Source organism: Gymnogyps californianus, chromosome 1 (assembly GCF_018139145.2).
Source record: "Gymnogyps californianus isolate 813 chromosome 1, ASM1813914v2, whole genome shotgun sequence".
Taxonomy (NCBI): domain Eukaryota; kingdom Metazoa; phylum Chordata; class Aves; order Accipitriformes; family Cathartidae; genus Gymnogyps; species Gymnogyps californianus.
The window spans coordinates 148,004,815-148,018,855 of NC_059471.1; the positions used below are offsets into that span (position 1 = coordinate 148,004,815).

Sequence of the window (14,041 nt, forward strand, 5' to 3'; positions counted from 1 at the left end):
ATCCATCATTGCTATGTCTGTGTACTCCTCCCCTGTAATTTGTGATCACAAAAACCAATTCATTTCCCACATAGAAAAACCTAACAATGTATGTCCAGTTCATTTCAATCACCAACACAAACTTCCTCTCTGAATCTAGCCCTGTATTTCTCCTCTGAGTTCTCCTTCACATAATCCTGGGCAATATAACCTCGAGCCTGCATTTGCAATTGCCTACGTGCACTAACTTTCTGATCTCTGCTCTATGCAACTTGCACTGAACAGTGGTTTGTACCACGAAGTCTGAAGCATGGTAACCACAGTTACGTCAGAAATTTCTACGAGACAGACTTTTTCAGACACAATTGCAAGTGCTGCTCAAGTCCAGTTTAGTGGTCTTTTTTTAGTCTTAGTGACAGATCACTGACTCAGCTCACTTTGTATCCAAGACCAATATGTGTTCCCAGCAGAGCGCAGCTCCTGGAGGGGATACCTGCTCTGTAGATCATAGTGTAGACCCTAACAAAGATACAGCGTAGGAAGGTGTGCATAGTCTTGCTGCCAGCTGGTACAGAAATTGATCCATCATTCTGTCTTATTTAAAACCGCTCAATCACCCAGTCTCCACATTCCAGCAATTTCTGAGGCCATACCTGAACTTAAAATAGCCACACTGAAAGAAACAAATGTCTGCAACAATGCTCATTCTCAAGAAGTCAAACATTTGTAAAGCTGCATATGTTTAAGAGCAAAAGGATGGAGATGGTAAATACCACAAAAGGGGCCAAGATGTTCCAGCAAGTGGAAACCAGGATATCAGTCCTGAAGACACAGATGTAGAAACATGTGGGTTTTTTGGTTCAATTCTAACTGTTAATTGAAGGAAGGCCAAAATCAGAAAATATGATCTGTTACCATGATGACTGTATTTCCTTAACCAAACTCAGGTACCAGGCGTCCTTTATGAAGTCTTCCAAGCAAACAGGCTACTACAGCACTGCGTTATACAACTAAATGGAAAATTCATTCCAAGACGACGTGTTTACCTTCACATGGAGATTAGTTATAGGAGCATTGTCAGCACTTAAGGCAAACCATTGACAGTACATTAAGGAGGCAATTAGAGCAAAAACCATCTTCAGCATTATTGTTCTTACTAATTAGTAGTAGTCTACAGACACAAGAACATCAATAATAATATGAACAGTCAATTTGTACCCTCAACTTTCAGGAAAAAGAAAACAACTAAAATATATTTTTTTGTCAAGAATTGAAACATGTATATTTAACAAGGTATAATCTACATTAGCAAGCCCTTGGGGGGTTTAACAAAACTGTTCAAATAATTAGGCATTCTCTTCCATTTCACTTGCTATTTTTTTAATCCTGTACACAAAATCCTCTAAAGGCATAGAAGGAATAGACCTGAATTTTCAAAACACAAAGTCATTCTGCATGCCCAGCCTGACAGGACTTGTAACAGCATTCTTTTCAAAAAATGCAACCATTCGTCATAAATTAGTTAAATAGTTTTTATTTAGTTCAGTGCCCCAGATTATCAGTTACTGTTAGGGGAGCAACCAAATTCTTCCAGGACTGATGTGGAGACTTGGGGAAGAGATAAAGACAGAGCTTGCACACGCACATACAGAAGTTTAGGTTCCTTCCCAAAGGATGGGTACTTACCTTCCCACTGGCCAGTCAGCACCAGACTCCTGCTAATGACAATGTCAATCTCTCTGGCACCATATTCCACAGCTAGCTTTATTTCGGCCAGTTTGGTTTCTAAAGGAGTTTGTCCAGATGGAAACCCAGCAGCCACTAGCAAGAAGGATGCAGGCAGAGGGAAGAAAATGTTTTATAAATTGACCATAAAATTGCATATACCTCTAATACACCAAAGAGTTTGAAAGTTTTTCTTTTTTTATCACTACCATGATTCAAAAAATATAAAGGCACCTCATCCTGCCCTCTCTTCATCCACAAAAGCATTAGCTCTTCCCTCAAGAACCAATATCCAGTAAGATACTAAGTGCATCTTGTGAAAAGGTCTCTTTCACATGCCTTAAATTTTTCCAAAGCAGCCTACGTAAGAAAGCACAATATCTATTGCTTCCAGCAGAATTGAGCAAACAAGGAGTGAACTCATATATGAAGCAATACATACATTTTTAACTCTCCCCAATTCTTTTAAGTAGTATTTCAAGTTAAATCCTAGTAATATGTTTAACAGTTAAATCACAATATAGCAAAAACTGCTTTCAATGAGGTCTACTTAAGATTATGTTTATGATGTTTAAGTACAAAACCCAAAGGTAACTTTGGAAATGGAAAAAATAATGGCTTTGTCAGAGATCCTCTTTCTCTCTGACATATAAATGCATTTAGTACATATTTTTTCCCCTACACAACAATGAAACAACAACAAAAAAACCCACCAGAAAACATGGATCTTAGCATTAAACACCTGACCTAACTTCAAAGTTAGTCCCTGCTTTGAGCAGGACGTTGGACCAGATGACATCCAGAGCTCCCTTCCAACCTGCATAATTCTTTGACTCTACTTCTTGCTTATTGTAAATTCAGGACTTTTCTCTCATGTGTGGTGACTGGAGAACAGCTGGTACAATTAGATTTGTAAATACAAGTCCGGAACCTGTGGGCTGCTCAGCAGGCAATAACCCTTGCCTCTGCATACAGCTTCATTGAATTCAGCTTGTGGGATTATATTTAAAAACCAAACAACTGATAAGGAAAAAAAAACTTGTATTAGAACTCCTAAAGCTCATATTGCAGTATTATTATTATTATTATGATCATCTACTTAGTGTCTACTGATACTTTGTCCAGCACACTACCTCAATTTCTTCTATTCGGGTGAGGAAAACACTGATATATCTTAAGGATCTCTTTGAAGAGCTTCCAGCAAAACAGATTTGGCATTCCTGATAAGCTTGAAGTTGAAAGAAACCAAAAGATTATACCAGAAGTAAATCCTCCCCTCCATTCCTTTCCTTCTACCTGCTACCTTTTCACCTTACTCTCTGAAACAAAAGCAAGTCCAAATTTCTGGATTTTTCTACATATTTCACAGCATCAAAATATTTAATTGGATATTTTTGAATAAAGCTTACCTGACGCTACTGGTATGTTACAACCAGCAGCCTTTAGGGCATTAACAGCATCGGTGACTCTTGCGGGATATACACAAACTGCTCCAACAGTAATACCTGCAAAAGCCTCAGTTCACTTTTTTCATATATAGATTTCCACCTTCTTGAGTGCAATCCATATTATGAGCATGTGTGCACTGTTCTCAACTCCCACTTCTGCGTTCTCACAAGGATCTTAAACACCTACACTAGGGACGTCTGTTATATTGCTCAAACAGTTCAGGTAATTCTCCATACTGTTACCTCCCTCATGTTCCTTCACCTGACCCTGGGAGCAAGTTTGCATTAGCAGGAGTTAAAACGCCAAGATTTTTATCGACAGATTCACTGTTTAAAGCCAACATGTAGTTAAGACATGCTTAGTCAGCAAATTACTGTGAGAGAAACTGCACTGCCACGCTCTGTCCTTACTTGCTGAGCCAGACTGAGCCCAGCAGCAACTGAGCAGTCTTTATGTTAATGCAGTCCTACTGCATTTCTAGTTAAAATGCTATTCTCTCAAAGTCTCAGATAATTGACTTCATATTTAATACTTCAACTGTCTGAAGAGTCCATAAATCCAAGTTTTAAAAAAAGACTAATCTTTGATCTTTTATGTTTATGGCTTAAAATCAGAGGCCTGATTCCCCTTTGGTTCTACATCATATGACTTCAATCAGTGAACCAATGCCTGTGAAAAACTGAAGTATTGCAATAGTAAAAGTATGCCCCAAATGTTGCTGGGATTTTCTTTTTGTTAGATCATCATAAGGTCAACATGACAGGACAAAAGTCAAATGGTATTCACTGACACATCAGTGATTACATCTGGAAAAATTCAGAAATGCTGCTCAGATATAAAGAGGTTTTATTGATAGTTATATTGACAGTCTCAATTTGCTCTGAAGTTTTATCGTGTTCAGTCTTAGGTGTAACATTGGGACTTCAGATGGAGCCTGCTTGAGTAATGTCAATGAAAGTTTTACCACTAGTTCTTAAGGGCTGTCTCCTGCCCCTTCAACTCTGTTGACTTAGCTGGGGGGGCGGGTGGTGTGTCTGTGGGGCGGGTGGTGTATGTGTGTGTGTAGACATGATAAGCACAACTGCACAATCACTACAGGACCGATTCCTTAAAGTAGACTGGGCTGCAAAGATGTCTCCTATCTTAACTACTGAAACAAGCAGGTAACAGATAATGTTTTCTGAAGGAAAAATAACATGCTTAGGACTGTGGAATGCATCTTTTCTGACAGGCAAAGTGGCAGGCTCGCTAGTTACATACAGAAACAGCAGCTAAGCATGAAATCTAAAGGAGTCACATGAACACTCTCCTCTTCTCCAATTTACTAAGGACATCAACAGATTAACAGAATACTCAATTAGTTTCACCTTAGTGCACTGTTATTAAAAAATATACACTGAGGTTACACACTTGTGGCTTCCACATCAAATTTGCTCATTAGGTGTCATAACTTACAGTGTCGCCCTGAGTCCGTGATTCACTTTGGTTGCCAAACTGAGAATGGATTTTTTTCTCCTTGTATTAACTCAAAGGGATAGATATTTTGCAGGCAGAACTTAAGATAGTTGCTTTGAATAAGACCATATAGGACCTAGTTTGTTCTCTCAGAACTATTAATTCTGCAGTGCTGCCTACCATAACTGCTTCCATTATAGGAAGAAGAGCCCATTTTTACACCTTTCTGAAAACTGAAAAAATAATGAGGAAATTTAGACATCTTCTCTACAAAATAGACACAACAAAAACTATCATACCTTTATCATGCATGTCCAAGGCTTTCAGCAGATCCTCTCTGATGGGATGCTTTGCTTTAAAGCACAGTCTGTGAACATTTGAAGGAGTATCATCGCCTGAAAGAGTGGTAAGGTCTATGCAGGTAACAGCTTTCAGCAGCCAAGCAGCCTACAAAGGGAGTGAAGCAAGGAACACAGTATTTCAGTTTATGCTTCCAAAGCCAAACTGACTTAGAAGATGCAGGAATCAGAAGCCTGGCTCTCACTCTAAGAATGAGGAAACGTATGGGATATAGCACGGAGGATATGCAAAGAATGGTTTCTGACAAACTACCAAATGGGACTCTGTAAGAATCAGACAAACATTTTTTCCTGGACAAAAAGCATCTTGTTTCAAATTTAATTCTGTAAGACAAAGATAAAAACATCACCTATGTGAGGAACCTCACTGTTATAATATGCTCCATTCTATACAGTATGTCTGTGTCTTTAAGGTTTATATGCACGAGAAATTATACACATGCTTCAAGAGGAGCACAGGTTTGCAATTGCCAGTGACCAGATGAGTCTACACATCAGCAATTTGCACACTTGCACGTTTGCACGCTTCTCCTGCTGTGAGAGTGAAACATGGAATCCGTGGGGGGTAAGAAGGCAGACTTCTTAAAACTTACGGTCTAGACTCCAGATGTTTCCACTTTCTTTTGTGTGAATCGGGAATAAAAAACATCTGTAATTATTTGGTGCAAAAAACAAAAGCAAGAGCTAAGTGACAAGGCTAAAGCACTCTTTAGATGAAAATGCTACAGAATTTTAAAAGACTTATTAATTGGAGAATGGAATAGAAGCACAACTAAAATATTTTTGAGCTTTTTTGCTGAACAAAAATTGAGCTTAAGACATTATTTTGAAATATTTGTTGAAGGTCTTGCAGCAAATTCTCATTTACAGTGATGGCTTCACTAAAAGCTGACATCTCTTAGTGGGCACTTGTTCAACAAGGGGAGAGTTTGCAATGGCAAAGTCCATTTGAGTCCATAAAGTCCCTCTCTGACTGCTCTGCTCTGTGACACAATTTGTCAGTATAGGCAACAAAACTTGTTGCTTCTGCGTGGAGGTATTACTCTGCAAATCTTAAGTGGCTGGCCAGCCTACAAACTTTTCACACTTCGCTGATGGGAGTCTCCTTTCTGAACTTGCAGTAAATGTTACACTGAAAGCTGCTTTGGGGTGACTAAACGGAGTAATGAACCATTACTGGCCTCTGTTAGTCTAAGCTTGACTGCTTGTTTCTAACTAATTTCTACTTTCAGCCTATAATACTTCAAATGGGTTTTTCACTTTAAATGGTTTTAAGTCTCTTTTACTTGGATTTTTTTATCCTTCGTTTGAGGGAATTTTTGTCTCATCTCTTATGACATAAATCACAAAGTCATCAAGACAGATGTAGTCAGGGAGTTCCAAGAACTGTTATGAACTTCATTCTTTTAAAAGGGTTTCTCAAATGCCTATTTTGGGAAATGGGCTTCAAAATTTGCATCAGTGGTGCTACTTACATTCAAACATGTAAAGGTTCAAAATCATCTGTGTGAAATAAACAGCACATGACTATCCTGCAATGTCAGTGTTCAAATACAGGAGAGATGCTTCTGGCATTCTTCAAAGTAAAACTTTACTCGAGTAGCTCAGTACCAGTGTTACCACACAGGAGAATGGCAAGTGTTAGTAATAATTAAACATCTGTCCTACAGCCATGTTGAGGAAGTGACACTAAATCTCTTTCTTCCCAATGATTCTTTGTTATCAAAGCCTATGGCTCTCTATGTCTTTGTTCTTTGTATAGTAACTTTGGTCAAATGAGAAGATTTACTTTTTACATTACTACACCCGCAGTATCTGAAGATAGCCAAGGTTATGGAATATTCTCTGGATGTTCTCACGAACACTATTTTCCAATCCAGAGCCACTGGACTGCTAAACTTGGTATCAAGTGACTTTTTATGCATAAGAAACTCTTGAGAAATGCTGAGCTGGTGTCTAACTTTCCTCAGTTTATGTCTATTTTTTATTTAATCATAACATGTAAAGCACAAACTTTCAGGTTCATGTAACAGGCAGGAAGTTTTTTTCTATCACCTTCCAGTAGGATCTTACAGCTACATCAAATTATACCCAAACTGTAATCCGCAAGATCTGTGCTCATTGTGAACGCAGCTTCAGCCATGCCAGAATGGCTGCCCGACATGCTAAGGTCAGGACGCCAACTATTTTGAACAGCTTTTTTAAGAATTAAGCATAATTAAATGAGTCTTGCTTTGTTCTACTACGTTGCACTGTTACAACTGATCCTTCATTGTCTCCTTCCTCCCGCTTCCAGGTTTTCAGTTACTGTTGCAAGTAAACGACTTCTTTAGCGTGCAGAGGGGAGGAATCACAAGCATTTGCTTGCAGAACAGCTGTTTGGTGAATGAAAAATCAATTTGTCCTTTGGACACCAGTTACAACCCCATGGCTGAGAGCTCACTGGGAGCTCCAGGTCTGCTGCATGGCATTTCTCAGACCTTGCCCTTGGCTGAACGCTGCCAAAGCATTTGCAGCATCCTGCAGCCAGCTCTGCTTGCTGTTCCCCTCTCAGCGATTCCCGTCCTGCTGCTGAGGTGGCAGAAGCCAGCACGTGGCCGTGCCTCACCTGCTCTGCTTTGCAGAACGCATTAGCTTACGTTGCTGATCTGATGGCTTTGCATTACGATTCTCACGTACAAATTGGAGAAACCAAAATGCACACCAGGCCAGTATCCGTCAATTCTGCCAGCAGGGCAGTAACAGCAGAGGTTGAGGGTAACTGCTAAGACACTCTAAACATGTATGTTCAATGAATACAAGTCAGCCTTGAAGAAAACTTCATTTGCACCACTGGCTTTAGCGATGGCTTATGTGAACCTATTTTATACTAAGATGGACAGTAACTGATCATTTACCTTATCTCAGGAGCTGAGAAGTCAGTCCCCTTAACATTAGTATTAGTGGGCTCTTTCTTTTTTTTTTTCTTCTTTTTTTTCTTCCCTTTCTCCCCCCAGGTGCCATAACCAGTCAGGATTTTTGAGTTTTAGGTAAGAACTAGTTAAGCAAAGAAATCACATGTTGGGGATGTTTAAGTAAAGAAAAATCATCCAAGTAGGTCAAACTTGACAGGGACCATGATCATATCTTACAGCTTTAAAATTAAAAAATAAGAAGGCAGCATGCAGAGAAGTCTGTCTGGGAAATAGAATAAATGTGGTGGGATAGTAATATACAATTTAATCCACTCATGAATAAAGATGACTTAAATTCATTTGTGGTTTTGCCACTCATGAGTTATAAGGTTTTTAACTTGTTTGGATAAATGCATCACCTTATTCCATCCCATCATCATCAAATACAAATTATTAAAATAAGACATGGACAAGCACATCTTTTAAGTTTACATGTATCTTGAAAAAAATTCAATATTGCAGCCTGGAGAGGGAGAGTGACTGCTTTAAAAATACAGGAACAGAATGCATAAAAAGAGCACTTACTTGCCAATTACCTTTCACAGTTCTCCATTTTTTAATTTGTTCTGCATGCCTCACAACTGCAGGTCGATTCACATGCACTTTTGAGATCCAGCCAAGCTCTGGGGTGCGAAAAAAAAAAAAAAATTCTCATCTATTTCTGTGTTCTTTTAATATATGGTGTGGGACTCTAGAAGAAATCTGTAGCTTGGTTTGGAACCTCTGAAGAGCACGTTGTGCTTTCATGTCCTTTTAAGGGCTTGCATACTTATCACCAGTCCAAAATATCATAATAGCATTAACTTCTGTTAGGGTATGATCTGTGAACTGGATGTTTCACACAGCATGGTTTTTTTGCCATTACAACTGAATTAACTTACTGCTGATGAGAGACACTATATTGCCAGTCCTGGACTATGAAGTTTATTATACATGTAGCATATAAAAAGCCCCCACAAAACAGCCTTCTGCCATTGCTTGCTGATTTACTTGTTGATTCCAGAATATGGTAACATTTGTTCAGTCCTTTGCTTGTTTGCTGGCACCCAGAATACAACAGCATTTTTTGTGTGCATGAACGTTTGTTTACAGGAACTGTACCCCACACGGTCACCAAAACCCCTGGACAGACTCTTGCATAACAAAGCATTTGGGTTGTTATTGTCTACAGCTAATTTTACTGAATTTGCTACTAGGGCCTGACTAACTGCAAGTTTCCAAAAGCACTGAATTCCTGGGCAACATACCCGCCTGGAAGCTGCCGAGATGCGTGCCTGACTGAGAAGTGCTCACCTTGCCAAGCACCCCGGAGGACTCAGGGCAACATCTTCAACGCATGAATTCCTTCAGATGCCCACTGCAGACAGCCTGGCTCACAATTTCAATGAGTGTCAGTATCCATAAACAATAACCGGACCCAAAGAGAAGCAGATGCTCAACATTTACTAAAATAATGGAACTGTCTAAAAACAGAGGCACCAAAAATTGGACACTGCTTAACGAAGGGTAACTGACTGATAAAGGAGAACTGAGAGTTCAGGCTCTTGAATCTTGAAATTTCTGCTTAGTATGATAAACCAAAAGCGTAATTCTGAATGTTAATAAACACAAACTGCTCACAGAAGTACACAGGAAAAAGAAATCGGAATATCTTTAAAATTTTTCATATCCCAAAACATAAATAATTCTTCTAATCATACAAGCAATCCATGAAAATACTCTGAAAACAACATCAACAATCATAACCACCAATCATCAGCAAATCATCACCATCAATCATCAAATATCATCATCAGTTAAGGTCAGTATATGGACATGGGCTTAGATACTAAAAGATAATAATTCTGGATGACTTAATTTATTAAGAGCATCTCATCTCTATGAGTCTTCTTCACTACTGTATTAAACTTGCATTTCCCTCGAGCACATTGATTAAAAAAGGTTTAAAACTTTAAAAAAAGCTGATAGCCAAAATCACTAATTTTGTACAGAAATCTTATCCTCAAATTTTTTTCTTCCTACTTTATAGTTTTAATAGCCAAAAAAAGTGCAGAACTAATATACTAGCTAAAGTATGTAAATACAAGCTTGTTTACCTAATTAGACTTACAAAAAGCTCTGGAGAAACCAATTTAGGGTAAAGATGACTCAGTGGAAATGCAGGACAAAGGCATGAAATACAGCTAAACAAAATCTTGTTCTGAGCATAGTAAGCCACTTTGCTACCACTTTCCTATTACCACAAACAAGTAATTAAATGAGCGGTACCTACAAGGTCAAAATGTTGGCCAAAAGCAGAAAAAGTAAATCACAGAAGGAATTTCAAAGGACTCCTAAGGAATTTAAGGATTTCTTTAAGAATTTAGCAACAGTCTCACTGTATGGCGACAAAGAAAAGGAGGAGCTTGCAAAGCTGCAAACCAGTCGAACAACAAACCCTCATTACTTCTCTCCACTTTCAAAGCCACAGGCTTATCCATTCTGCCCCAAAAGCAAAAAGCTCAACTGTCATGTAGAAAGCAGGTGAGAAAAGCTATTGCTACAAAACCTATGGCTAGAACTTTCCTTCTTTTTGAATATCAATAAATGCAAACCATACACAGACAGCTGAAATGTAAGCTAGTGAAACCTCTACATCCTCCGCAGTTGCTTTAAGGTCAAGGCTCCTACGTGATCAGCAGAGAGTGTACATCACTTCCCATGGGGCCGCTATAAGCAATATTTGACAAAGTCCATGGGGGAGGAAAATACAAGTAAATAAATAAATAAATGGAAACACAAACTCTGTGTTGTGATTCTCCTACTGTGTGCCAAGTGCTCAGGTAGAATCATTTAATCATAACCCAATTTATCAAGATAACTTTTGTACCCTACTGGGTGCATGGTGACCTTTCAGCCCCTTTGGAAAATGTGATAAAATCAAAGAAAGCAGTTTAGATGAGGAACTCGGCTTCTCGTTCTCTAATAAGGATCCTTTCAGTTACTCTACTCTAACCTATTCTTTCTACATTATGAAAGACACCCAAGAAATACAACTAAGTAATTAATTAACAAAAACTACAGCCTTCTATAGGAGAGTCTGGAAGTATATGAAGACAGCGTCCAGTCTGTTAGATATGGACAATTGAGGTTTCAGATGAAAATTTAAGTGGAAGAACAGAAATTTCCCCCATGAGTACATTAACTCTTCATTACATATTATTTGGAGAGGATTCAGTCTGATTCATCTTGTGCTGGACTTCGGTAGAAATATACATACAGCTATTGTATCTGCCCCTACCTGACTTTTGAGCATAGCTTCTCAGAAGGTCTGAGTAACCTTTTCAGGCAATCAAGCACTGCACACTAGATTAGCTTAAAGGAAATAGTCAAGTATAATACCATTTGGAGAAAGAAAAAAAAAAAGAAAAAAAAAGAAGAAAATAAATTCATAATCAATGGGAGAAAAGATGGGGAAGAACAGTGGAAGTGAAATAAGCTACTACTTTTGCTTTGCCCAAAGTCACCTGTGAAAGTTACTATATATCAGCTGATCAGCAATAGCTGATTGCATGTTCTTCACAAATATGATTAAATTCATTGGCTTAAGCCCTTTTCACTGTGCAACACATTTTACCTTCTGTTTTCAATAACTCAAGACTCGTCATGAAGGTAGCTGACACATGGCAACTCAGTAAGGTGTAATATCTAATTTTTGTGCCTGAGACGCAAGTTTCCTTGCAAGACCATAGAATTTGGATCTCCAAGTACTTTTTTGAATGTGGGATATCGAACCACTGTGCAAAGCACAGGCAGAAAACTTAAAAAAAATTTTAAAATAATTTAAAAAAAAAAATCAGAACTCCATCCTGTCTGTACAACTTAATGTGAGACATTATGCAGCTTACTAAAGGAAACAAAATGGTGTAATAAAAAAATGCATGGTGAGGAAGGACAAAGGTTCTAGTAATATGCAGCAGCAGATGGAGACTTCTGTCTAATACAGACCTTTTATTCAAGCCCACTTCTCCATTAATTAAAGCAGTGGGCAAGTAAAAACAAATATGTCTCAGCGTAATTGTCTCTAAATAGACTTGAAAAGTTTGCCATGTGAGGTCTCACCAAATCTTTAAATGTAAGTGTCTCTATTCAGAAAAATCACTTACAAATCCAGCTTTTTTTTTTTTTTTGCATTAAAAATCAGAATAAAACCATTATTTGAAATAGAACTGACTGCCTTTGGATTCTCCCCCTCCCCTACTCCCCCAAGCTTTATGATTTAGTATCTGGCTAAGAAAAACTATATTTAATTAGGCTCATTAACCTTGCAGTGTGAACATGTCTTTTTTTTTTTTTTTTAAATAAGTCATCTGCTAGTCATCTGCACAGTCATGTGGCTTCAGGGATAAAAGTAATGAAAGCAGTTACACTATAGCTAATTAGCCAATATTCTGTAATCACTCTTCAAGTTTACTTTTTTCTCTGAAGACATTTGAAAAAATTATATTCAAAATCTTAACAGGAAATTCAACTCCTCTCTTTGAAGAACATGAAGCCAAAAATACCAAGCATTTCCTGAGAAAACAATAAATAAAACCACTTCATTAGTATAATTACATAAATATCTAAGATACCTAACACATTCCTCATAAAACAGACTAAGCTTTTCAGAAGCTTTAAAAAAATGTGTAGATGGCATCCCTTCAGATGGTGAAACAGAAAGCTCAAGAATGCCTGAGGCTGTAGTTTCACAAGCATTTTAAGGCAGCACTGTCCCCAAAAGAAGCTGCCCCCTCAATTGGTTATTTCCTCCTCTGCGCCAGAAACAGCATGTGTGCTCCTGCTCTTACCATGAACACATGATAAAATGGGTAATGGAAGTGATGAAAGCTGTTATTTCTGGAGAAGTGAGTGAAACTGTGCCCTGAACCTTTAGCGCAGAAATGACGTATTCAGCTGGACACAGGCTGACTGTCATGGTTTAACCCCAGCCAGCAACTAAGCACCATGCAGCCGCTCACTCACTCCTCCCCCCTCCCAGTGGGATGGGGAGGAGAATTGGGAAAAAAAGTAAAACTTGTGGGTTGAGATAAGAGCAGTTTAATAACTAAAGTAAAATAAAATATATTACTAACAATAATAATAAAATATAATAATAATAATTATAGTATTGAAAAGGAATATAACAAAAAAAAAAAGAGAGAGAAGTAAAACCCAAGAAAAGACAAGTCATGCACAATGCAGTTGCTCACCACTCGCTGACCAATGCCCCCAGCAGCGATCCGCCCCTCCTGGCAAACTCCCCCCAGTTTATATACTGAGCATGACATTCTACGGTATGGAATACCCCTTTGGCTAGTTCAGGTCAGCTGTCCTGGCTGTGCTCTCTCCCAGCTTCCTGTACACCTGCTTGCTGGCAGAGCATGGGAAACTGAGAAATCCTTACCTTAGGATAAGCGCTACTTAGCAACAACTAAAACATCAGTGTGTTATCAACATTATTCTCACACTAAATGCAAAACATAGCACTGTACCAGCTACTAAGAAGAAAATTAACTTTATCCCAGCTGAAACCAGGACACTGACCCCAGCTGGCCATGCATAGCCAAGCAAAGCCGCTGAAGAGGGCTAAAAGGCTTCAGGATCAGGTCTTGTTACAGTTATCATATCATGTAAACTGTTTAGAGGTTTGGGGGTTATTTCTTAGAGACAAACGCTGTAGTTATTTTCCCATAGTGACTCTTGCTATGGACCTGTTTTATTTTCAGATGGGTCCTCCTTATATGAGAAGTTCAGTCTCCAAGTCATCAGCATTCAGATACTCAAAGCAGGACACCAAGGCATGAGCCATGAACTAGAAATCAGCTCTATTATCTTGTGACATTAGTGAAATCACACAACATTGACCATGGATCTCATGAAATGGATCATGGTATCCTCCAAAGCACTTTGAAAACTGCTGACAAGCCTTTCCTCAGTAGGTGAGCTGCAGAACAACAGGAGCTTGGTTTCCTGCAGGTCCAAGTCCTCTGCTGTTCCCTCTCTTCTTCCCTGGCTCCAGAGACCTCTCCTCACTCCAATAACCCAGCTGTCCTGTTATGGTCCTTACGACCATGGAGTAAAACAGGACATTGTTACTTG

At 38.7% G+C, this 14,041-nt stretch overlaps 1 protein-coding gene across 3 annotated transcripts in view; it reads right to left on the bottom strand.

Moving 5' to 3' along the window:
• The window catches only part of DERA (deoxyribose-phosphate aldolase), a 55,445-nt gene that overhangs the window by 36,118 nt on the left and 5,286 nt on the right, over positions 1-14,041 (bottom strand). For all 3 annotated transcript variants that reach the window (XM_050906722.1, XM_050906714.1, XM_050906704.1), the window contains exons 2-5: positions 8,447-8,544; positions 4,908-5,055; positions 3,114-3,209; positions 1,666-1,800 (exon numbers count right to left, since the gene is read on the bottom strand). In XM_050906722.1, coding sequence (XP_050762679.1) covers positions 1,666-1,800; positions 3,114-3,209; positions 4,908-5,055; positions 8,447-8,544 — 477 coding nt within the window. The remainder of the gene's footprint in view (positions 1-1,665; positions 1,801-3,113; positions 3,210-4,907; positions 5,056-8,446; positions 8,545-14,041) is intronic.